The sequence below is a fragment of the Carassius carassius genome, chromosome 46 (genome assembly GCF_963082965.1).
Source record: "Carassius carassius chromosome 46, fCarCar2.1, whole genome shotgun sequence".
Taxonomy (NCBI): Eukaryota; Metazoa; Chordata; class Actinopteri; order Cypriniformes; family Cyprinidae; genus Carassius; species Carassius carassius.
This window is the reverse complement of record NC_081800.1, coordinates 26,469,745-26,495,675: the sequence shown is the minus strand read 5'-3', so window position 1 is coordinate 26,495,675 and position 25,931 is coordinate 26,469,745. Positions and strand designations below refer to the sequence as shown.

At 35.4% G+C, this 25,931-nt stretch overlaps 2 protein-coding genes across 3 annotated transcripts in view; one reads left to right on the top strand and one right to left on the bottom strand.

The window, feature by feature from the left end:
- The window catches only part of LOC132129630 (CXXC-type zinc finger protein 4-like), a 4,622-nt gene extending 979 nt beyond the window's left edge, over positions 1-3,643 (top strand). Inside the window, exons 2-3 of one of the 2 annotated variants that reach the window (XM_059541269.1) lie at positions 1,043-2,075; positions 3,545-3,643. In XM_059541269.1, the coding sequence (XP_059397252.1) occupies positions 1,092-2,075; positions 3,545-3,592 (1,032 nt within the window). In that variant the 5' untranslated portion in view covers positions 1,043-1,091 and the 3' untranslated portion in view covers positions 3,593-3,643. Of the gene's footprint in view, positions 1-1,042 lie in introns of both variants that reach the window. The other variant, XM_059541268.1, reaches the window with a different exon arrangement.
- A 3,222-nt stretch (positions 3,644-6,865) lies between these two features.
- On the bottom strand, positions 6,866-24,021 carry rigi (RNA sensor RIG-I). The gene is made up of 19 exons (XM_059541296.1): positions 23,739-24,021; positions 22,600-22,731; positions 22,333-22,514; positions 22,104-22,248; positions 20,061-20,219; positions 19,890-19,991; positions 19,320-19,479; positions 18,715-18,964; positions 17,294-17,456; positions 17,126-17,227; positions 16,887-17,044; positions 16,546-16,681; positions 16,313-16,458; positions 16,124-16,220; positions 15,241-15,411; positions 14,996-15,144; positions 14,759-14,905; positions 8,606-8,767; positions 6,866-7,193 (listed from the first exon to the last, which is right to left on the bottom strand). The coding sequence occupies exons 1-19, from the start codon at positions 23,842-23,844 to the stop codon at positions 7,041-7,043; spliced, it is 2,820 nt and encodes a 939-aa protein (XP_059397279.1). The 5' UTR covers positions 23,845-24,021; the 3' UTR covers positions 6,866-7,040.
- Positions 24,022-25,931: the final 1,910 nt, after the last annotated feature.

The window sequence follows — 25,931 nt, the reverse complement described above, 5'->3', positions numbered from 1 at the left end:
AAAAAAAAACCTTTGCTGTTTGTCTGAACTGTTTTATTTAAATTTGTATCAAATGTCAGTTTTTAAAATTGAATTTCTAATATATTCTGTTTAGGAACCCACTGAGAAGGAATTACAAATCCACTAAAGGCCCTTGCACACCGAGTCTGAAATGTTCTTATGCGTTTTTTTTTTTGTATTCGTCATCTTAAACATTTGTCACTCACAGAAACATTGCACACTGAGTCCGACGCGTATTAATTTATCCGTTGGGGAACAGAAATTTGCCAAAACATATGAAAATTTAGTTTTCAAGCAGTGAGGAGTATTTAGCTGTCCTCTCTTTTCTTAAAAAGAGAAAAAGAAATATTTGATCCATCATCCAATCCAAGGAGAGTTCCACCTCCTTATTATGAGCTGTGGGATTCTCCTGTGAGATTACAAAGTTTACTTCAGGATTTCAGTGGCTCAGTTTAATGCTTTGCTAGCGATACTGGAGCCAAAAAGAAGACCACAAATTTTCATGAACTTGGTGCTTTGTGCAGTGAGAAAACGTGACCAACTTGTCAGACACCATTCTGGATTTTGGCGTTCGCTTGTACGGTGGTTCAGAATTGACAAAACATCTCTAAAAATTCTTGCTACGGATGCAAAAAACACAGAAAATCAAACACAATTCAAATTTTTTTTATGACGAATGAAAATTTCGAAGGCAGTGTGTAAATGTGATTGATATGTGAGATCGTATTTATTTTTTAACGTGCAAAAAATTCGGACGAAAATTTCACACTTAGTTTGCAAGAGCCAAATAAGATTGCGTAAACTGTAATTTACTTATTTTCAGGGGGTTTTTTTTCTTCGTTAGTTTAGTTATTTTGATTCTTAGTGCACTCATTTTTGATTCGTTTTGGTTCTAAAATACCATTGAGGAAATTTTTTCTATGTATCCTTTAGGATTTGACAAAATATTCTCTATTGTCTGCAAATAAATGAAAGATTTCTGAATTGCGATTCCGCTAAGTTGTAGTTCTGTGTTCACGTCCACCTCCTGTTTCCTCCACAGGACCATTGCCGTGGATGGTTTGGCGTTTGTGTGTGTTTGTTTTGCTCTGATGGCGAACATGAGCAGTAGTGTGTGCATGGAAACCCCACACACTCATGGCCACGCCCACGGCCACACCCACAACTACAACCCCACCCCTGGGCGGGACTTTCCTCTGCAGATCGACTCGTGCATGAACCCAGTGTTGGACTACAGCGCGCAGATGGAGCGCTACCGCTCGTTCGCCACCTTCTATAAGAACAGCACAGCTGCCGTGGCCGCAGCTGCCGCGGCCCCATTTCCCCAGACCGCCAAAATCGGCCGAATTGCCACACCCCTCTTCCCCTCGGCACGCCTATCGGCAATGCCGCCCTGGCCCTGCGACAACGCCATGCTATGGGGGCGAAAGCCCACCGCGGTTAATGTTAACGGACCTCACACACATCGGACTGGTATGTCGAGGGCGGAGCAGGTGAATGTGCACATGTCCGCCAAACACATTCCACAAGACTCCGCCCTCCAGATGGGCGCTGACAACTTCCTGTCGCCTATAGCCTCGGAGCAATGCCGCGGTCTTCCCGTAACGGGCGCCGAGTGCATGAACCGACTGAAGTGCCCATCATCTGTGCCGCCTAGCGGAGCCGGAGAGACGGACCGTGGCGGGACATTCGGAGGGATGACCCCATTGGGGGGTCTGTCGCTGCCACCGGGGGTCATCGTCATGACGACGCTTCACTCTGGTGCAGGGTCGTCAGGGGTCACGATGTCAGACAGCGCGTTTCAGATTGCTAACGTGGCGGCGGACTGCCAGCACAGCGGCTCGTCCTGCTCCGGCTCGCCCGCCGCTCTTAACGGAAACGTCAATGGCAGCTGCAGCAGCAACGGTAGCGGAGCGGCTAAGCGCAAGCGTAAGCGCTGCGGCGTGTGCGCCCCCTGCAGGAGGCTCATTAACTGCGGCGTGTGCAGCTCCTGTCGAAACAGAAAGACGGGTCATCAGATCTGCAAGTTCAGAAAGTGCGAAGAACTCAAGAAGAAACCAGGCAGCACGATGGAGGTGGGATTCTCACACGCACTCACACATATGCAGGGAGCTCTACTGAAGTGGGCTGTTTGATTTGATGGGGGTTTGGAGTATAGCCCAGTCTTGGCACGAGCGACTGTAGTTAAACATCAGGCATTAATGTCTGTTTGTGTGTGTGTGTTAGCTGATGGCTTGAGTCCTCTTAAGCTGGAAAAATGCACTTACACTCAAGCACACACTTTATCTCTCTCACACACACACAGTCAGTATTGAAGGCTGAGAGATGAGGCAACATGTTGTAAGTTCTCTGTAATAATACAAAGACAGCTTAATCTATTCACAACCTGTTAACACAACTCACCAGAATCAAAATCAAGACCAGTGTAGAAGTGACTTTCAAACCAAGCATCTTTCCCACTGAAATGACGTGATAATTCACTAAACAATGGTAAATGTGAACACACCTTTACACAGGAAGATTTTAAAGGCCTGTTCACACCAATAATGTTAACTACATTAGCAGACAACAGTTTCATGTTTATTCTAAGTGTGCATTGCAGTTTTGTCTTCTGCTGCTTTACATGCTCGTGCTCTTTAAAGTCAGATGGATTGTTCTGAAATATTCTGAAAGTGATTCCAACACTATCATTTCTGTGTGTAGATATAGTTGGGGTGCATCCTTCATTATTCTCAAAGGATTTAAACGTCTCGTTATAGTTATCATCCTTGGTGCGGACAGGCTTTAAGAGTTTGTTTGGAGTCTCCCTGGCTCTGCATTTGTGATGTTTCAATACAATTAAAGAAAAACCCAAGATGTGCAGTGTTGGGGAGGGTCCAGGAACATTTATGCATTTGGCAGACACTCTTATCCAAAACAACTTACACTGAATGCAAGATGTACATTTTTATCAGTTCATACATTCCCTGGTTTCTGAACCCAAAACCCCAAATTGCCAACTCCATGCTCTAATGTTTGAGCTACAGAAACGCCTTAGTAGCAAGTAAACTAGATATCCAAGACATCTACACATAGTTCAGAGTAATATGCAATCAATGCCAAAAATGTGAAAAAAACACTACCAATTCTTGGTCAACTAGTTTACGTGCTACTTTTTTCCCAACAAAACTCATGTTGTTCAATCCTCTCAAACTTAATCAAATCCAGTGACTAAAAGTTTCATAATTACATTCATGCATAAACCAGACGCTTTTGATCCAAAGAGAAACAAAAGCAATTCTTCGAAAAGCCAACAATAATCGTTACATAAAGTCGGAAACACAGTTGCGAGGGCCTTTGCATACAGATGGTCGGCTTTGTCTGTTGTTTTTGTTTTCCCAATTTAATTCTTATTTGTGATGAATCAATATTTTGAACCATTGCATCTTATTGTGAAGATGATTCACATCAAACGACACATCATTTCTGTGATTAGCTGGGCCATTAAATCCAGCTAAACTGGAATCTGTCCAGTATTCCCACTGTCTCCTGTGTCTTCCCTCAGAGAGCACCATCAGCAGGAGCCGCAGACACCTTCCGCTGGTTCTTCTGAAGAACCGCCACCGATACACATCATAAAACCAGACTTGAACACTAGAAGATCTGCAGGTCAAACACCTACAATCTACCCCTGACGTCTGATCACACGGTTCCTCAATCAGGGACTCTCACCGCCCTCCTCTCTTTCTAGCCCTTCCCCTCAGGACTCACTGTGGCCCGTTTAGCACTGAAGAGACGTCGAGGGCAAGTCTCTGGGTCTCAGACCGACCTCACCTCAACCAAACACTAACTGACGTAGAGAAACAGAGACTTCAGTCGTATCAGGACCCCATCCGAGCTTAAAGGAATAGTTCACCTGAAAGCCAACATACAGTTGTCATTTACTCACCTTCATGTCGTTTTTCAATCACTCGCTTTCTTCTTCAGAAGACAAAAGGAGGTTAGTCAAAGAATATGCGCTGAAGCAAATGAGGTCTGTCAAACTGCATAAAAGCAGTCCATGTCGGATTAATGCACTAGGTTCTCTGAATTCGGTTTTCTGTTGGGAAAAGATTTTTGTCACGAACCATCATTTAACTTTAGAAGACATCATGGATCAGTCCCCCTTTTATTTGATTGAAAAGAGCAACCATGATATACTTTAAAAATGCATCTTTTTCCACAATAGAAAGTCTATATGATTGATGCACTACGAAGTTCTCTTAAGTCATGATCATTTTGTGTTGGGAAAAGACTAGAAATCAGATCAGAAACGATCATTTTTGCTCCTCCTTCAGTTGATTGAATCAGGATATTATTGAAAAGTTTACCTTGCTCCACAGAAAGAAGTCATTACGATTGATGCACTATATTATAGGTTCTCTGAAGCCAGTTTTGAGTTGCAAAAAGACACTTTTTTTTCCTTTCAGGACCAAACAACCATTTTACATCCCCTTTCATTTGATCAACCAGGATATTCTGGTTATAAAAGCAAGTGCATATGATTAATATTACAGGTTCTCTGATATCGGTTTTGTTGAGAAAATAATGGAAGATTTTCAGTTTTTAGTCACAAATAACCATTAGACCTCCTCTTTCATTTGATTGAAAGGAAAACCCAGGATATTATTGAAAAAATTCTCCTTGTTCCACAGAAGAAAGTAAGTCATAGAGGTTTGGGGCGAGCAAATGACGACAGAAAAGGTGAATCTCTGAGCGAACGATTCCTTTAAACCTCCTTTCTGTTGCATGGGTAGAAAAGTGTTTTGTTTTGAACTGAAGACTTTAAGAAAATATCTTTGTTTATTGCTGTTGTGACGCCTCACTGTCTTCATGAGTAAGAGACTCTTAGGATGGTTTGTTGATTAAATGTGATCCTTTTTGAACTGTGACTTTCTGTGCGTCTCCTTTATTTGTGCAGAACACCCCATCATGCATTTATACACCACTGAGATGTTTAGTGAAATGCATAACTCTCACAAAGGAATCAACAAGAGGTTTGATTTGAACTAGATAACACGTATCCGAGGGATGGCAGTGCGACGTGATAAGATTGAGTTTAAATGGCGTTTCTAATTCTGATCCCTTCGAGCACAGATGAGCAGGGAAAGATGGCGGAGGCATATCTCAGCATTAAAGCGCTCAGCACATCACTGTACATGTCATCTCTTTATTGTTGGGCCTCTATGACGACTCCCATGTTGCTAGGCAACATGAATTACAATGACATGAAGTCCTGTGTTCTAGAAAGAGGGAGGGGCTAAGAGATGCCTTCACTCTGCCTGAGATTTACATCACACACGTCTTCTGTGTGTGTGTGTGTGTGTGTGTGAGAGAGAGAGAGGGACAAAGACATATTCTCCTGCCATATATATATATACATAAATGACAGGAGAATATGTCTTTGTCTCTCTCACACACACACACACAAAGCCAATGATAAAATTTCATATACTGCATATATATATATATATATGAAATGTTATTGTTAAATCTCACTACATACAAATCAGAATATATAATTTATGTTTATATATTCTGATTTAGACAGATAGATAGATAGATAGATAGATAGATAGATAGATAGATAGATAGATTTCGGTGAAATTGTAAATCATGAAATCAAAACACACATAAAAATAACATGTGTATCAAAATTATATGACTCAAAGGTTGACATTACTTTATACAAATTAATCTTATAAATCATGGGGGAACTAATAAAGAAATGATTATGAAAAGTCTTCCTACAAACCTATCTGTAATATTTTACTTTTTAAATTTTTGAAATTGTTTTATTATTAAAATCTCACACAAATCAGAATATATATACATATATAAATTATGGGGAAACTAAACAAGAAATAATTATGTCAAACTATAAATCCTAAAACCTTAACACATACATAACACACATCTATCTGTCTATAAATTACAAACAACTCGCATAAATCATGGAGATTACATACACACACACACACACACACACACACACAGCAGAGAGACTCACACACTCGGGGAACGCTGGGATTACAAGCATCATTAACTTCAGGCTTTATAGACTGCCATTAATCGTTGTAATTGAAAGATTTTCCACCCCACCGGGCAAATCATTTATCAAGAGAAATAAAGGAAAAATTATTCTTTTTTTAGGGCCTTTTTTTATTGTGAATAATTTTAAAGCAATTAAACACATTTTTTTCCCCGAGTTCCCAAGTGACATATTCAGATGTCTTACTTTTTATATTTCTAGTATATTATTGTAATATGATGCATTTTATATTTCAGTTTGCTTAAATTTTAAAACCAGTTCCAAAAATACTACCATAATGCATAAATACAATTATATATATATATTTAATTAAAAAAAATTTTTTTTAGTTTCTGCGATAACAATTACATTTTTGGAGGTACCAAAATAAAAAAATTAGCTTAATAATGAAAATGTTCCTTAAAAAATGCTTTTTATTAACATTAAAAAAAAAAAATTACATTCATAATATTTACATTTCCTATTTTATTTTGATTATTAATTTCATTTCAATTAACGTCAACAAACTAAACGTTTATATCAAATGTATCAGATCAAATTCATATCAAATAATTCCATTATTAATTACTTTAATATTCAAAATTCCATTAACAAATCAGACATTACACACATAATCTAAGACTAAATTACATAGTCATGTCTAATTAATAAATGTAATTTATTAAAGCCACCCTGGCCAAGTTCAAATTAAAATACAATACATAAAAAACATTAAAAGTTTCATTTCAGAAAAGTTTCAGTAACATCACAAACTAATGAGACTAATTCGGATTAACGATTATTATCTGTGTGTGTGTGTGTGGTGTTGTTAAGAGCACATATCATCTGGATTACTCAATCACAGTTCATCAAGTTAACAAATACCTACAATTAGAATAAGATGGGAAAAGTCCTAATTTAGTCATGTTTGGATGATATTTTAGTGTAAGTTCCCATGATCCACACACACAGGAGGAGTGTGTCGTGGTCCTCAGTCTCTCGGTCGACACGTCTCAGGCGTGATCTCCGTCATGTCAAACTCACGCATGGCAAACGGCACTTCACGCCACTTCCTGAAGTACTGCTGTCTGCCAGTGACACAGTCCTGCACCACGTAGCTCTCGATCTTCACCAGCGGCAGATCCTGGAGTCAGACCGACAGATTCACAATCAAGTATTTAACACACATGAATCTGCACAGTGCTGCGAGCTGCGAAGTCACTGATTACATGTAAAATGAAGCACCTGTAATAAGATTAAATGACAAAAGCAGTCTGAAGTCTCTGGGGTAGATTCGTAGCAATAGCCAACAATACACTGTATGAGTCAAAATTATTAATTTTTCTTTGATGGCAAAAATCATTAGGATATTAAGTGAAGATCATGTTCCATCAAGATATTTTGTAAATGTCCTACTGTAAATGTATCAAAACGTCATTTTTGATTAGTAACATGCATTGCTAAGAACTTCATCTGAACAACTTTAAAGATGATTTTCTCAATATTTAGATTCTTTTGCTCCCTCAGATTCCAGATTTTCAAATAGTTGTATCACAGACAAATATTGTCCGATCATAAAAAAACATATATCAACGGAGAGATGATTTATAATTAACATTTTAGACTGGTTTTGTGGTCCGGGGTCACATATTACATTTTAAAAGTAATTTTTTATGGATTACATGATTACAATATTCACACAAGGGCAGTAAGTAATTTATAATTGATTGATTCTTCCTAATTCTTCTTTTTTTTTTTTGTCAGCCAAACCCTTTAAAATAAAATATTTACTAGAAAAATCTCTGAGGAACTTCCGATTTAAACTAATTAACAACATGTTTATGATTCTCTGATGTTGGTCAATGTAAACTATTTATATTTATATATTTATATTTATATTTTTAGTGTTCAAGTGTTTTTTTTTTTTCTATATTTAGGATTTTATTAATTATTAGCTTTTTATCAACTCGATCAAACCCACTGCAGATCTCACATTAAGCTCAGTTTTTGTTGTTGATATCCAAAAAAATAGTTTTTTCTCTTTGCTTTTTTAAAAATATCAATACAGTATGTGTAATGGTAAGTAAAAAAACAAGTTTGATAAAAAAAATGTAAAATAATAATAATTAGCCAGAATACACAAGCTTTCTGTCAGAACTGTTTAAGTGTTGTTTTATGTACAAAACTTTAAGATTTATAAATATATCTGTTCTTGAAGTTTTTGATAGAAAACATTTTTTGACTTGTTGAGGTGTTTCATCTGCTCAGGGTTATTATCGTTAACTAAAACTAAATCCATAAAAAAATAAATAAAAAAAAAACTTTTGTTAAAAATAAAATTACATTTCTTATTTTTCGGTTTATTTTTGGTAGAAGTACTAAAACAACTAAAACTAAAACCTGATCAATATTATAGACATATAAAAACAATAAAAATGATGAAACCACAAAAGAAATACTAACATTTGAAGCAAAATTAAAATGAAAACATAATTATAAAAATATAAACAAAAATGAATAATATATCATACACGATAATGAAATGCTCAGAGTCACCTGGATGGTGAGGTAAGAGGCGATGAGACCCCAGTCATGCTTGCACTCGGCACAGAGCATCTTCTCTTTCTTACAGAAGCCAGAGAAGGATCTTGGGTTCTTATGGGGAGCAGTTGTACAGCGCTTGAACATGGAGCGATCCAGAACGATGTGATGAGCGCCCTGCAGGACGGAGAGAAGGAGAAAGATGATAGAAAGAGAAACGAACAGAGTGATGGGTCAAAATTAACACTTTCTTAAAAAATCTGTGACTAGAGTTTCAGAAACCCTTTCCCCTTTGACAATCTCTTTATTTACATTTTGAATGAATATTTCAACTATTTAATAACTTTCATGCGTTCACAGTCCTATGGAAGCATGTTTCCACAATGGGGTAAAAAAAAGGTCAATGTGATATTTTATCTCACAATTTTGACTTTTTTTCCATCAAGCAATTTAGCATTTTTTGAGCTTATAATTTGCAGTTGTGAGATATAAATGCTTAGAAAAGTGAGATATAAACAGACATTAGTAAGAAAAAATTTAGAGTTTGAAGTAGTTTAAAAAACTTGAAGTTTTAAGGTTTTAAGTATTTTGTTAAAGTTTAAAGTATTTTAAAAGCTTGGTGTTTGAAGGATTTTGGTATTTTTATGCTTTAAGTAGTTTGAAAAGCTTGACAAGCTTGACAGTCAAGTATTTTTACATTTTACATTTTAAGTAGACTGAAAAACTAGAAGTTTGATTGTTTTAAGTAATTTTAAGTTTTAAGTAGTTTGAAAAGTAGTTTGAAAAGCTAGAAGTTTGAATGTTTAAAATATTTTTTAAGTTCAAAGTAGTTTGAAAAGTTTGAAATTCATAAGTTTGAAGTTGTTTGAAATCTTTAAGTTTGTAGGTTGTAAGTATTTTTTAAGTACGAAGTATTTTAAAAAGCTTGAAATTCGTACGTTTTTAATATTTCAAAGTTTCAAGTCATTTAAAAAGCTTGACATTTGATGGTTTTATGTATTTATTAAGTTTGAAGTACTTTGAAGATCTTAAAGTTGGAGTAATTTATGTATTTTTCAATTGGAATTAGATTCAAATGCTTAAAGTTTAAATGTTTTAAGTATTTTTAAAAGCTTTGAAAAGCTTGAAGTAGTTTAAAAGCTTGAAGGATTTCAGTATTTTTACGTTTGAAGGTTATAAGTATTTTTATGTTTTTAGTAGTTTGAAAAGCATGCAGGTTAAGTGTTTTTAAATTTGAAAAAGTGGGGGAAGATTGACACTTAAGTATTTAAAAATTTTGGGTAGTTTAAAAAGCTAGAAGTTTGAAAATGTAAAATATTTTTAAGTTCAAAGTTGTTTTAAAAGACTGAAGTTTGAAGGTTTTAAGAATTTTTAAGTTTGAAGTAGTCTAAAAAGCTTAAAGTTTAAAAAGTGAAGTACTTTCAAGTTTGAAGTAGTTTAAAAGCTTGAAGGATTTAGGTATTTATGTTTTAAGGAGTTCGAAAAGCTTGCAGGTTAAGTATTTTTACTTTTAGTAGTTTAAAAAGCTAGACGTTTGAAATATTTTTAAGTTTGAAGTAGATTAAAAAGCTTGAAATTTGTATGTTTTTAATTTGAAATTTGTATGTTTAAAGTTGTTTGAAAAGATAGAAGTTTGACAGTTAAGTATTTTTAAGTTTGAAGTAGTTTAAAAGCTTTAAGTTTTGCAGGTTAAGTATTTTTAAAGTTCGAAGTATTTATTTCAAAGTTTCTAGTCATTTAAAAAACTTGACATTTGATGGTTTTATGTATTTATTAAGTTTGAAGTCATTTTAAATTATTGAATAAAAAAAATTAAATAAAGTTTGAAGGTTAAGTACTTTCAAGTTTGAACTGGTTTAAAAAGCTTGAAGTTTAAAGATTTTAGGTATTTTTATGTTTTAAGGAGTTCGAAAAGCTTGCAGGTTAAGTATTTTAACATTTTAAGTTATTTGAAAAGCTAAAAGTTTGAATGGTTAAAATATTTTTAAGTTTGAAGTAGTTTAAAAAACTTGAAGTTTTAAGGTTTTAAGTATTTTGTTAAAGTTTAAAGTATTTTAAAAGCTTGGTGTTTGAAGGATTTTGGTATTTTTATGCTTTAAGTAGTTTGAAAAGCTTGACAAGCTTGACAGTCAAGTATTTTTACATTTTACATTTTAAGTAGACTGAAAAACTAGAAGTTTGATTGTTTTAAGTAATTTTAAGTTTTAAGTAGTTTGAAAAGTAGTTTGAAAAGCTAGAAGTTTGAATGTTTAAAATATTTTTTAAGTTCAAAGTAGTTTGAAAAGTTTGAAATTCATAAGTTTGAAGTTGTTTGAAATCTTTAAGTTTGTAGGTTGTAAGTATTTTTTAAGTACGAAGTATTTTAAAAAGCTTGAAATTCGTACGTTTTTAATATTTCAAAGTTTCAAGTCATTTAAAAAGCTTGACATTTGATGGTTTTATGTATTTATTAAGTTTGAAGTACTTTGAAGATCTTAAAGTTGGAGTAATTTATGTATTTTTCAATTGGAATTAGATTGAAATGCTTAAAGTTTAAAGGTTTTAAGTATTTTTAAAAGCTTTGAAAAGCTTGAAGTAGTTTAACCTGTTAACTGTCACCCCGTCCCGTATACGGGACGCCTACGTTGACTATACTATATTACAATCAAATCTAATCTAATCCTGACAAACTATATATCGTTGGAAAGGTTCAAGACTCCCAAATATATATTTTTCCAATATTATTTGTTAAAAATTATGTAGGAAAAGTAATAGATTAATTTATGACAAGAGTGCACCCTCAGAAATCTACATTACAAAATGAGTTTTGACCTTTGTTTAAAAAAAAGACTTTCTCGTTGCCTTTTTCTCTATCATGTTTTAGAAATCATCAGAAGTTATATATCACTTGAAAACATAAAATCTCAAAATTCATCCTTTAAAACCCATTTTAAAATCAGACATTGCATTACCATGTAAATGGCACATCAAAATCATGTTACAAAATGTTTTCAGTCATGAATTATAAAAATTTAGGTTTGTATCATGCACATTCAAGTCTATCTTCAAAAACACGAGTGACAGTTAAGGGGTTAAAAGCTTGAAGGATTTCAGTATTTTTACGTTTGAAGGTTATAAGTATTTTTATGTTTTTAGTAGTTTGAAAAGCATGCAGGTTAAGTGTTTTTAAATTTGAAAAAGTGGGGGAAGATTGACACTTAAGTATTTAAAAATTTTGGGTAGTTTAAAAAGCTAGAAGTTTGAAAATGTAAAATATTTTTAAGTTCAAAGTTGTTTTAAAAGGCTGAAGTTTGAAGGTTTTAAGAATTTTTAAGTTTGAAGTAGTCTAAAAAGCTTAAAGTTTAAAAAGTGAAGTACTTTCAAGTTTGAAGTAGTTTAAAAGCTTGAAGGATTTTGGTATTTATGTTTTAAGGAGTTCGAAAAGCTTGCAGGTTAAGTATTTTTACTTTTAGTAGTTTAAAAAGCTAGACGTTTGAAATATTTTTAAGTTTGAAGTAGATTAAAAAGCTTGAAATTTGTATGTTTTTAATTTGAAATTTGTATGTTTAAAGTTGTTTGAAAAGATAGAAGTTTGACAGTTAAGTATTTTTAAGTTTGAAGTAGTTTAAAAGCTTTAAGTTTTGCAGGTTAAGTATTTTTAAAGTTCGAAGTATTTATTTCAAAGTTTCTAGTCATTTAAAAAACTTGACATTTGATGGTTTTATGTATTTATTAAGTTTGAAGTCATTTTAGATTATTGAATAAAAAAATTAAATAAAGTTTGAAGGTTAAGTACTTTCAAGTTTGAACTGGTTTAAAAAGCTTGAAGTTTAAAGATTTTAGGTATTTTTATGTTTTAAGGAGTTCGAAAAGCTTGCAGGTTAAGTATTTTAACATTTTAAGTTATTTGAAAAGCTAAAAGTTTGAATGGTTAAAATATTTTTAAGTTTGAAGTAGTTTAAAAAACTTGAAGTTTTAAGGTTTTAAGTATTTTGTTAAAGTTTAAAGTATTTTAAAAGCTTGGTGTTTGAAGGATTTTGGTATTTTTATGCTTTAAGTAGTTTGAAAAGCTTGACAAGCTTGACAGTCAAGTATTTTTACATTTTACATTTTAAGTAGACTGAAAAACTAGAAGTTTGATTGTTTTAAGTAATTTTAAGTTTTAAGTAGTTTGAAAAGTAGTTTGAAAAGCTAGAAGTTTGAATGTTTAAAATATTTTTTAAGTTCAAAGTAGTTTGAAAAGTTTGAAATTCATAAGTTTGAAGTTGTTTGAAATCTTTAAGTTTGTAGGTTGTAAGTATTTTTTAAGTACGAAGTATTTTAAAAAGCTTGAAATTCGTACGTTTTTAATATTTCAAAGTTTCAAGTCATTTAAAAAGCTTGACATTTGATGGTTTTATGTATTTATTAAGTTTGAAGTACTTTGAAGATCTTAAAGTTGGAGTAATTTATGTATTTTCAATTGGAATTAGATTGAAATGCTTAAAGTTTAAATGTTTTAAGTATTTTTAAAAGCTTTGAAAAGCTTGAAGTAGTTTAAAAGCTTGAAGGATTTCAGTATTTTTACGTTTGAAGGTTATAAGTATTTTTATGTTTTTAGTAGTTTGAAAAGCATGCAGGTTAAGTGTTTTTAAATTTGAAAAAGTGGGGGAAGATTGACACTTAAGTATTTAAAAATTTTGGGTAGTTTAAAAAGCTAGAAGTTTGAAAATGTAAAATATTTTTAAGTTCAAAGTTGTTTTAAAAGACTGAAGTTTGAAGGTTTTAAGAATTTTTAAGTTTGAAGTAGTCTAAAAAGCTTAAAGTTTAAAAAGTGATGTACTTTCAAGTTTGAAGTAGTTTAAAAGCTTGAAGGATTTTGGTATTTATGTTTTAAGGAGTTCGAAAAGCTTGCAGGTTAAGTATTTTTACTTTTAGTAGTTTAAAAAGCTAGACGTTTGAAATATTTTTAAGTTTGAAGTAGATTAAAAAGCTTGAAATTTGTATGTTTTTAATTTGAAATTTGTATGTTTAAAGTTGTTTGAAAAGATAGAAGTTTGACAGTTAAGTATTTTTAAGTTTGAAGTAGTTTAAAAGCTTTAAGTTTTGCAGGTTAAGTATTTTTAAAGTTCGAAGTATTTATTTCAAAGTTTCTAGTCATTTAAAAAACTTGACATTTGATGGTTTTATGTATTTATTAAGTTTGAAGTCATTTTAAATTATTGAATAAAAAAAATTAAATAAAGTTTGAAGGTTAAGTACTTTCAAGTTTGAACTGGTTTAAAAAGCTTGAAGTTTAAAGATTTTAGGTATTTTTATGTTTTAAGGAGTTCGAAAAGCTTGCAGGTTAAGTATTTTAACATTTTAAGTTATTTGAAAAGCTAAAAGTTTGAATGGTTAAAATATTTTTAAGTTCGAAGTAGTTTAAAAAGCTTGAAATTCATAAGTTTTTAATTTGAAGTTTGAAGTTGTTTGAAAAGATAGAAGTTTTACAGTTAAGTGTTTTTAAGTTTGAAGTACTTTAAAAGCTTTAAGTTTTGCAGGTTAAGTATTTTTAAAGTTCGAAGTATTTTAAAAGCTTTAAATTCGTACGTTTTTAATATTTCAAAGTTTCTAGTCATTTAAAAAACTTGACATTTGATGGTTTTATGTATTTATTAAATTTTAAGTATTTTGAAAAGCTTAAAGTTTGAAGGTTAAGTACTTTCAAGTTTGAACTGGTTTAAAAAGCTTGAAGTGTAAAGATTTTAAGTATTTTTATGTTTTAAGGAGTTCGAAAAGCTTGCAGGTTAAGTATTTTAAAATTTTAAGTTGTTTGAAAAGCTAAAAGTTTGAATGGTTAAAATATTTTTAAGTTCGAAGTAGTTCAAAAAGCTTGAAATTCATACGTTTTTAATTTGAAGTTTGAAGTTGTTTGAAAAGATAGAAGTTTTACAGTTAAGTATTTTTAACTTTGAAGTAGTTTAAAAGCTTTAACTTTGTAGGTTTTAAGTATTTTTTAAGTTCATAGCAGTTGAAAAAGTTAGAAATTTGATGGATTTATCTATTTATTTAGTTTGAAGTCGTTTGAAAAGCCTGAAATTAGGAGAATTTAAGTATTTTTAAACTGGAATCAGATTGAAATGCTTTAAGTTTGAAAGTTTTAAGTATTTTGTAGTTTAAAAACGTGAAGTTTTTAAGGGTTTGTGTATTAAATCGTGAAGGTGATACCTGCACAACTCTGATGTCGTCACTCCAGCATGCAAACCTCTTGCACTTGCTGCAGAGGAGCTCGTAACTGCCCTGGGTTTTGGGTTTTTCGGGACTGGCACTGATGTGATCCCTCCGGGCTTTGTCTTCCCTCTGCAACATGTCCACCTGAACACACACATACATGTTCGTACGGTCTAGTGCTGCCACACAGCAGAGATGCACTGATGTTTAAAACATGCAGTGGAAGTACAGAACCTTGTTTCTGAGGTCGGCGGGGTGGCTCTGCAGCTGCTCGATGGCCTCCTCCACCATCTTCTCCTTAAACATGTTTATTTTCTCCTTCGCAATGCGCTCCTTATTACTGGAGATGAGGAAACACCGGCTGCCCTCCGCTCGACCACGACCTGCATGCACACACATAATACTCATGCATCAGAGGAAGTGTGTGTGTGTGTGTGTGTGTTTATATGTGTGTAAAAGCATGTGCATATGTTTGTTACCTCGAACTTGCACCATCTTTACCACGTTTCCCACATATTCATACATCAGAACCAAGTTGCACTGTGGGATATCGATGCCTTCATCAGCGACTGATGTGGCGATGAGCATCTTGCTCTGATCAGAGCTCTTAAAAGATTCCAGAATCCCCCTCTGATTGTTCGGAGTCATTCCTGCAGCACAACAACACAAACGCACATCAATTTGGACTGAAAACCATTAAAACAATCCATTATTATGTAATATAAAATGTCTAATAAGAATAAATTAATAAAAATAAATTAAAACTACATAAGCAAAAACTTTAAAATGTAAATGAAAACATATAGAAAATACAAAAATACAATTTAATTCAAAATATTAACAACGACAATAGAAATTTAACTAAAAACTATTTCATAGGGGTACTTTTAGAAAATAATCTAATTGCAATTATTCTGAAAAAAAAATTGTGATATCCCTTTCTTTTCTTTTTCTTTTTTTGTTTTTATAAATAAAAGCTTTGCTGCGCCTGCGCCTGTTTGTTTGGCCTGAAAATGTAATTATATATCAATATGAATTTAAAATAATAATAATAATAATAATAATTGTACTGTAAAATAAAAATATTATTATCATTAATAAATGTTTATATTTAACAAAATAAACAATATTTAAAAAATAATGCACGATTATAAGAACTTAATAAAAAGTATTATTAATTTTATTATTATATTATAGCACAACCGTAAAATTACAATACATTTTTCATCATTTTCTAGTTTTTGTTTAGATTCCAGCTCTTCTTTTTAATTCCAAATTTTTGTTTTATTATGTAAATTTGTCTGCAAAATTAATTCCAAGCACTGAGTCCGTCACTTTGCATAGGAATGTTTGGATTCCCACCTGATCCAGTAAAGTTGGATTTCCGTCCTTTTCCTATCAGAACTCCAGGCTTCAGGAACTTCAGGGAATCAGTCTCATCGATCCATTTCTTCATGGCCTTATTTATAAAGGTGTACAAACACACACAGGTGAATCCTAAATCACGTTTGAAGAAGCATGCAGATGTCAGGTCACTGAGGTCAGACTCACGTCGGCGAGGGCTCGTGTCTTGACGAACATGACGGTGCGCGTCTGATTGTTATTGTGGTATTCTTCCTCCAGGATGAACTTCAGCTCATCGAGTTTAGGGTTCTGCTCCCCCTCGGTGGCCAGACGCAGTAACTGCGGCCGCTGACCTGCGTCACACACACACACACACTCAGACTCAAATCACACGTGTGATGTGCTTCTGTCTGTAAGCTCAGAGAGAGGAGGATTCTTACAGTCGTAGAGCGCGGTCAGTTTCCTCTCGGTCTCATCGTAGCCAGCGCTTCGGACCTGATCAAAGAACGCGTCCAGATAATCCAGCGCATCTTTAGTCCGCGCATCTTCATTAATGATCAGAGCATCGTTATATTTCTGAGGGAGATGAGAGCATTACAGAATCCATTCACATGATGTTTGATCAAATCATTGATTTTATTACTATGGTTGCACTTTGCAATAAAATCATTTAAAGTACTAGGCATCATGAAGTAACAACGAACAATATTTTTATCGCATTTTTATCTCTCTCTCTCTCTCTCTCTCTCTCTCTCTCTCTCTCTCTCTCTCTCTCTTTCACCCGCAGGTGTTCAGTGTAGTTGTAGAGATCTCTGCAGATGCGTCTCTCCTCGTCTGCGTTCTTCATCTGTAAGACTTTGCAGCTCTTTTGAACAGAGACGATCCATTGCTCATATTTCTGCGAGCCGTACTCGTGGTTCTGAATGTTCGACAGGTTCTCTGAGAGACACACGGACGTGTGTGTTAGTGTGTGTGTGTGTGTGTGTGTACAGCATGTGTGTGCAGGTGTGGACTGCGTACCGATGTTGAAGGTCTTCTGCGCCAGCTGCTCGATGTTACTCATGATGTTTTTGATTATTCTGATGAAGGGGTGACTCGTGCACTGTTCAACCTCAAAAAACACTGACACACACACAGCATTAATAATCACGTGTCATAGGTAATGTTGTATGTGTGTATTTTGCTGACCTTTCTCAGGCGTGTGCACGTATGACTTGAGCTCATCCTTGTGCTGGGTGACTGTGGTGATGACCCTGGTGTCCAGGTTGGCACAGAGCTGTAAGATGTTGTTTTCTGCCTCCAGTCCGTTCTTGAATGAACCGATGCCAACCGACGCGGTCAGGCCCACGATCTGAGAGTAAACCAATCAGGACACGGATATAAGAAAAGAACAGAATACAACTGAATATAACAATAATAGAAAAGACATAGCTACATAGGCCGAGCAGTTCAGAAGAAGTAAAGTAATGAATGTAAAAATAGAACAAAACAGGATAAAACAAAAGTGTGAAAATAAAATAAAATGAAAAGTAAAAAAAAAAGAGCAAAACAGGATTGAATAAGACTGAATACTGGGTGATAAAATAAATAAATAAATAAAATAATAAAAAAGGATTTGATAAGATAGGGCTGATAAACTGGCCATTTATTCATGGTGTTCGTTTTCCAGTGTCTCTGCGCCCCTACATAAAATTAACAAAAAAAAAAAATACTAAAATAAAAAAAAAAAAATATATATATATATATATCACCCAGTTTATTATTCGGAACAAAATAGGACTGGATAAGACAATATACTGGGTTATTAAAAAACTAAATAGAATTTAATAAAAAAATAGACCAACAGAACAGAACAGAATAGAATAAAACAGAACAGAATAGAGCAGAATAAAATAGAACAGGACAGGATAGAATAGAATTAAATAAAATAGAACAGAACAGAATAGAATTAAATAGAATAGAATAGAACAGGACAGAATAGAATAACATAGAACGAATATAATAGAATAAAAGAACAACAGAATAGAATAGAATTAAATAAAATAGAACAGAATAGAATAGAACAGGACAGAATAGAATAACATAGAACAAATATAGTAGAATAAAAGAGAACAACAGAATAGAATAGAATTAAATAAAATAGAACAGAATAGAATAAAATAGAACAGAATAGAATTTTTAACAAACCCAAACAGAATAGAGTAAAATAGAACAAAAAAAGCACAGAATAGAATAAAATAGACCAACAGAATAGAATAAAATAAAATATAACAACAGAATAGAATAGAATAAAAAAATAGAACAGAATAAAATAGAACAGAATAGAATAAAATAGAAAAGAACAGAACAGAATAGAATAGAATGAAAAAGAACAGAATAGAATAATAGAATAAAATAGAACAGAATAGAATGAAACAGAACAGAATATAATAATAGAATAAAATAGAACAACAGAATAGAATAAAATAGAACAGAATAGAATAGAATGAAAAGAACAGAATAGAATAGAATGAAAAGAACAGAATATAATAGAATAGAACAACAGAACCGAAGAGAATAGAACTGAAGAGAATAGAACAGAGTGTGGATTATAACAGTGTGCGGTGCACCAGTGGCAGTGAGTGTGTGCTGCTGGTGAGTTTGGTGTCCAGGTAGCGGGTCATGATGTTGTTGTAGGGGTGTTTTCCGGTCGTGTTGTGACACTCGTCGAACAGGATGAGTGACAGGATCTCCAGAGACGGCACCTCAGCGCTCTGCAGCGCGTTCACCAGGATCTGAGCCGTCATCACCACGATATCATGATTCTCTATGAGCCAGCGCACGGACAGATAGTCCATATCACCGCACATCCCCGTCACCCTGCAGATCACAACACACACACCGTCATCTACAGCTGGAATCATCCTAATGGTTCAATGTTTCTGAAAGAGTCTCTCATGCTCATCAAGGCTGCATTTATTAGATAGATGCATTTAATACTGTAAAAATTCTGAAATATTATTCTAATTTAAAACAGCTGTTTTCTGTTTGAATCTCTGTTAAAGTGTAATGTATTTCTGTGATGCTCCGCTGTATTTTCAGCATCATTCCTCCAGTCTTCAGTGTCACATGATCTTCAGAAATCAGAATAATATGATGATTTATGGCTTAATATTTTTGTATGCATGTATGTGTGTGTGTGTGTGTGTGTGTGTGTGTGTGTTAGGGACCGTGCCTGACGTTGGGATCCTTGCTGGAAAAGTGCTCCTTGAAAAGTTTGTACTGCTGTTCATAGACATCGACCTTGGTCGCCAAAAACACGATCTTTGCTCTTTCGGGAAACTGCTTCAGGTGATATTCACAGATGGCCAAGGCCACAATGGTTTTTCCACATCCTGAGGGAAGGGAGTGGATAGGACAGTTAGAAAGGCAACACAATCATAAGGTGCTTTTTTGATCCATGCATGTGTCATTTTTGACTTAAGTTTGTTCTCCTTATTCTTAATCAAAAAATCATAACTGGAGATGAATCAAATTATTCTGACTTCCAAATTTCAGATTGCTTGACTGTATAAAAAAAGACTCACACCTGTAACAAACACACACTTTAAATAATAAAAGCAAAGAAAATATTTGTTTTGAAATTGGCATTTTCAATGAAAACAATAAAATAGCAACAAAATCGTTGTTTCAATTAAAAAAAGCTCTGGTTATAAATCTAGGGGAAAAATAAATAAAAAATAAGATATTTATTGATTAATCAATTACAGTAATATCAATGGCATGCATTTGTGATTTGGTGCACCTGTGGGAGCGCAGATGATGGTGTTCTGGCCCTGGACGGCAGCGGCGGTCAGCTCCTTCTGATATTCTCTCAGCTTGCGCTCACCTGATCGCTGAGGTTTCCCTGTGCAGAGGTCAAAGGTCAGATTTGGGCTCTCAGGTGACGTTATCGTGTTGATGTTGGGCTGTGTACCTGTGAAGCCACCAGGTTTCTCTGTGACGGTGATGTTGTTGAGGCTCATCAGCACGTCTTCAGTCTCGGCCTCCTCTCTGAACTCAAAGCACACGGTCGTCATCACGTCCTCCGGCTCACCGTCCCATTCACTGGCCTTCACCTCCGAACCTCCTCCATCTGCAGGAACATCATCATCAGGACACTCATCCTGCCATCATTACATAGATAGATAGATGGATGGATGGAGGGATGGAGAGACGGATAGACGGATGGATGATGTGGATGGATAGACAGAGGATGGATGGATAGACGGATGGATGATGTGGATTGATAGACAGAGGATGGATGGATGGATGGATGGATAAACGGAAAGACGGACAGACGGACAGACAGACAGATAGATAGACGGGTAATAGACGGATGGATGGATAGATGGATGGAAGGTTGGATGGAAGGTTGGATGGACGGATGGATAGACGGATGGATGGATGGATGGATAGACGGATGGATGGATGGATAGACGGATGGACGGATTGATGATGTGGATGGATAGACAGAGGATGGGTGGATGGATAGACAGAGGATGGATGGATGGATGGACAGATGGATGGATAAACGGAAGGACGGACGGACGGACAGACAGACAAACAGATAGATAGACGGGTAATAGACGGATGGATAGATGGAAGGTTGGATGGATGGATGGATGGATAGATGGATGGACAGATAGATAGATAGATTGAAGGGTGGATAAATGTATGGATGGAGGGATGGATAGACGGATAGACGGATAGATAGATAGATAGATAGATAGATAGATAGATAGATAGATAGATAGATAGATAGATAGATAGATAGATAGATAGATAGATAGATGGGTGGATAGATGGATGGATAGAGGGATGGATAGACAGATAGACGAATGGATGGCTGGATGGATGGATAGAAGGATGAATGGATGATGTGGATGGATAGACAGAGGATGGATGGATGGATGGACAGATGGATGGATAAACGGAAAGACGGACGGACAGATAGAAAGATAGATAGACGAGTGATAGACAGATGGATGGATAGATGGATGGATGGATGGATGGACAGATGGATGGATGGAAGGTTGGATGGAAGGTTGGATGGACGGATGGATAGATGGATGGATGGATGGATAGACGGATTGATGGATAGATGGATGGATGGATAGATAGACGGATGGATGGATAGATAGACGGATGGATGGATAGACGGATGGACGGATAGATAGATAGATAGATAGATAGATAGATAGATAGATAGATAGATAGATAGATGGGTGGATAGATGGATGGATAGAGGGATGGATAGAGGGATGGATAGACAGATAGACGGATGGATGGATGGATGGATGGATAGAAGGATGAATGGATGGATGGATAGACAGATGGATGATGTGGATGGATAGACAGAGGATGGATGGATGGATGGATGGATGGACAGATGAATGGACGGACGGACGGACGGACGGACGGACGGACGGACAGACAGACAGACAGACAGACAGACAGACAGACAGACAGACAGACAGATAGATAGATAGATAGATAGATAGATAGATAGATAGATGGGTGGATAGATGGATGGATAGAGGGATGGATAGAGGGATGGATAGACAGATAGACGGATGGATGGATGGATAGAAGGCTGAATGGATGGATGGATAGACAGATGGATGATGTGGATGGATAGACAGAGGATGGATGGATGGACAGATGAATGGACGGACGGACGGACGGACGGACGGATGGACGGACAGACAGACAGACAGACAGACAGACAGACAGACAGACAGACAGACAGATAGATAGATAGATAGATAGATAGATAGATAGATAGATAGATAGATAGATAGATGGGTGGATAGATGGATGGATAGAGGAATGGATAGACAGATAGACGGATGGATGGCTGGATGGATGGATAGAAGGATGAATGGATGGATGGATAGACAGATGGATGATGTGGATGGATAGACAGAGGATGGATGGATGGACGGACAGACAGACAGACAGACAGATGAAGTGTTACTTGTCTCCAGCATGTCTCGAGCCTCGTCTAAGTCACAGTTTTCCAGTGCGATCTTCAGCAGTTTGAACCAGTTGGGTTTGTCTGAGCGCAGGAGACTCATCACCAGTTTCTCACTGGCTGCGATACGGCCGCGCTGACTCTCCTCCTGTAACACACACACACACACACACGTGAGGACACAAACACACATGCACACATCACCAGCCTGTGCACTTCTGTAGAGACTCACCGCCCGGATCTCCTCACACTCTCTGGGCTTCAGACAGCCGCTCATGTGCGCGAGCAGCTCGCTGGGCTTCATGTGCTTCGTGATTGACGGTTCGATCCTTTCCAGAAATCTCCTGTGTTCGTTCAGCTCTTCTAACTTTTCGAAGTCCCACTCTTTAATGGCGTCGTGCAGTCCGGTGTACTCTACAGTACATAAACACACACACATCCTCAGCATCTGCCCTGATCTCGAGGCATCCGTGAGCCCTGCGGCGGTCACTGAACTCACCCGAGGCGAGCAGGATGTCCAGAAAAGCTTGAAACCAGCCCACTTCCTCTAGATAATACACCTGGTCCAGCAGCATCTGGGCAGCTGTGGTCACAGACGTCATCTCTGTAGAGAGAATGCTCTCCACCATCTCTGTGCACAGAGACAGTATACAACAGAATAGAAGTGAAAACTAGTTGCCAAAAAAAGTCTACAGTAAATTAACACCCTTGTTTATTTTTTTATTCCAACATAAATAAACAAAAAAGAATTAATCTATTAATTACATTCTTTTTTTTTTTTTACCTTGTTATACAGTCATATCTTCAAAAACAATTATAATAATAATAGCTTTTTTTAACACATTAAAACATGATTTATTTGTATTAAAATTGTCAGCCAAAAAAAAAATTGTTTTAACTTTAACACATTTCATTTTTAAAAACTTTCATTCAAACTGACTTAAAAAACATTACAAATTTAATTAAAATAGTAAATAAATCTAACGGTACAACACTATCCGGTGCAAAATTATAAAGAAAATTAAACAAAAAATTCATTAAAAATGTATTTCAATACAAATAAATGTAACAGTACAGTACTACAGGGAGCAGAATTAATATATAGAATTAAACTGAATTTAAAATAAATCAGTGTTTTAAATTAGTAAATATATCTAACATTAGTACTATAGCGAGTAGAATATAAAATAATGTAACACAATAAACATTTATCCAAAGCGACTTACAAATAAATAGAAACTAAACTGTCCAGATAACACTTAACACATTCACAATATTAATGTATAACTATATAAATTTTATCTATATGCAAACAAACAAATACATAAGCTTAAATACAAATAGTCAGCTGAAACCCATTGACTTTTAATGCATCCTTTACATAATTCTTAACAGTATGTGTTCCCTTTATGACAATCCTGAAGGACATAAAAGAGTTTTCAGGTTCCTACAGCCATTTAATTCAACTGTCCAGAAAACAGACATTACCCAACACAACACAAATATAATTCTACTGTAGAATATTTAATTAGACTCAACAAACTGAAGGATGTTTTCTCGAAGATAAAGCAGGCTTGCAACAGACGTTATAGAACGAGCAGTTGCTGATGTTGCGTCTGTTTGTTCATTAACTCTCACCTTTATCGAGGTATATCGTCATGAAGTTCTTGACGACTGACGGTCGTAAAAACTTCGTGATGTAATCGCTAAAGCGCCGCAGATTCTCCTTTTCCAGCTCGTACATTTCTGCGGCGATTCAGCACTCGATGACTGACTGACAGCGTCCTGAATGAGCCCGAGCTTCACTGCAGCTGCTCCAGAAACAAAATCGAAAGTAAAAACGACGAAACGAAACTCAAACTACGAAAACAACGCTGTCTCAAAACCGAGCGAGCTGCCTACTGAAAGCTCGGCCGCGCGCTTCTGCGATGCGCAAACATGCCGCCTTGGTAGCGCGCACACGAGACTTTGAGACACAGCCAACTCTCCCAGAGCTCTCGAGATTACTGTCCTGCAATAGCTTAATTGTTTTATTCTGCTAAAACACCAAAAAAGCCAATTTTGGAAGGGTACACGAGTTTTTTAAAACTTTGAATATTAAAAAAAAAACCTTTGAAGTGACTGGGATTGTTAACTTTCCTTTCGCTGAAACTGAAATCAGAGCCGTGCCTTTTCGCGATAAATACACAAAACCCTTAAAGGGGAATTGCATAAAACGATTTCACCTCGTAGTGCCAAAGGGGCGTGTGCATTACACATCTTTGATGATGAAAACTAAAAATATATAAATAATTATCTAAATAAGTTAATTAAAGAAAGTCACCATAGTAACCCGTAGGTCTGCAAGACTTCGGTTAAATATCTCTTCATCTGGAAATCACCTACTAACGTCTGATAGATGTCGGTTTTACATCATAAACATCTTAAAGACATCTTCTAAATGTCTATTTGACGTCCGAGTCTCCATGATGGCCTCATGGTTAAAGGCAACAAGAGGCAATTCCTGTAATCCGATAAAAATCTTTCTTTGGAGCAACCATCCACTTGGGCTTCTGAAGTGTAAGTTTCTTATATACTAAGCGGGAACAGTTTGCAGCATTCCTTTTGAAAATGGTGGGAAAAGAACCTATATTGAAGTATTCTATGATGAAACCCAGGTGTCTTGTAAACAGGATTTATGTATTTCAAGCCATTTTGGTGGAAAATCATGTGGATGTAGCTGCAATTTCCAAGACTTGGTTTACCCCCTACATGCCTGAGGATCTATTGAAAATGTATGGATACACTTTATTTTTAACCACACGATGAAGTGGAAGAGTTGCATTGTACTTTAAAAGTGTCCAGACATTGATGTGTGTGTACTGTATTCACCATCAAAATCATTACATCAGGACGAACTCATTGAGCATTTATTAGGCTCATCTACTAGGTACTTAGACATTGGCCTAAACATACTCTGAAATTTTACAATCCCGGATAACTGTTTGGATAACAAACTGCACAGTCTTCAGTCACAAAGAAATTAAGGTTTTTAAGGAAAACATTCCAAGACTTTTCTCCATATAATGGAGTTCAATGGGGACTGAGGAGTAAGGGTCTTATCTGGAGAAATTATCACTCATTTTCTTAAAATAATAAACATTTAAATGCTTTATAAACATAAATGTTCGTCTTGCACTAGCTGGACTTCACGCATTACGTTGGAAAGATCACGCATGATGTAGACAGAAGCACTGACCCAGTGTTTACAAAGCAAACATGCAAAAAAATGGTTGCCACTGAAGTTCATTAGAAAAATCCTGGAATGTTTTCCTCAAAAACCTTTATTTCTTGGCGACTGAAAACAGAAAGACTATGGGATCTTGGATGACATGGGGGTGAGTAAATCTTCAGGAGGTTTTTATTCTTGAAGTGAACTAATCCTTTAACTGTCACAAATCTCCCGGCCCAGTGTGCACATTAATCACAAATGACTTTGACAAGGTTGTCAATCCTGTAGAGTAGACCACATATTACCAGTTCAGTGCCTCCTGAATCTTGGAGTGAGACCTAGCCTGATTCCATGGATTAATTCAAAGTCTAATTGTCATCAAAGAGTGCGTTATCAGGGATATCTGTCTGATTGGGAATATCCCTCATGTGGAGTTGCTCAGGGAAACGTACTGGGACCCATCATCTTTCTAACACTGTTTAACAGTGCCCTTCAGGAACAAACAGACCACTGGAAATATGTGGACGTCATGACTATGGTGGACTCGTCATCTGCCCAGTAATCTCCAAAAGACGTTGAATAATCTTGGTGTCTGGGTAGAGAAACAAAAAATCCATTAG

What these genes read in the sequence shown, in the direction of transcription:
- rigi (XM_059541296.1), bottom strand. Translation starts at nt 23,844, where the DNA reads ATGTACGAGCTGGAAAAGGAGAATCTGCGGCGCTTTAGCGATTACATC. An exon ending in GGACATCCTGCTCGCCTCGG is followed by an intron (nt 22,515 to 22,599) that starts GTGAGTTCAGTG and finishes TATGTACTGTAG; the next exon opens with AGTACACCGGACTGCACGAC. An exon ending in AGTGTGAGGAGATCCGGGCG is followed by an intron (nt 22,249 to 22,332) that starts GTGAGTCTCTAC and finishes TGTGTGTTACAG; the next exon opens with GAGGAGAGTCAGCGCGGCCG.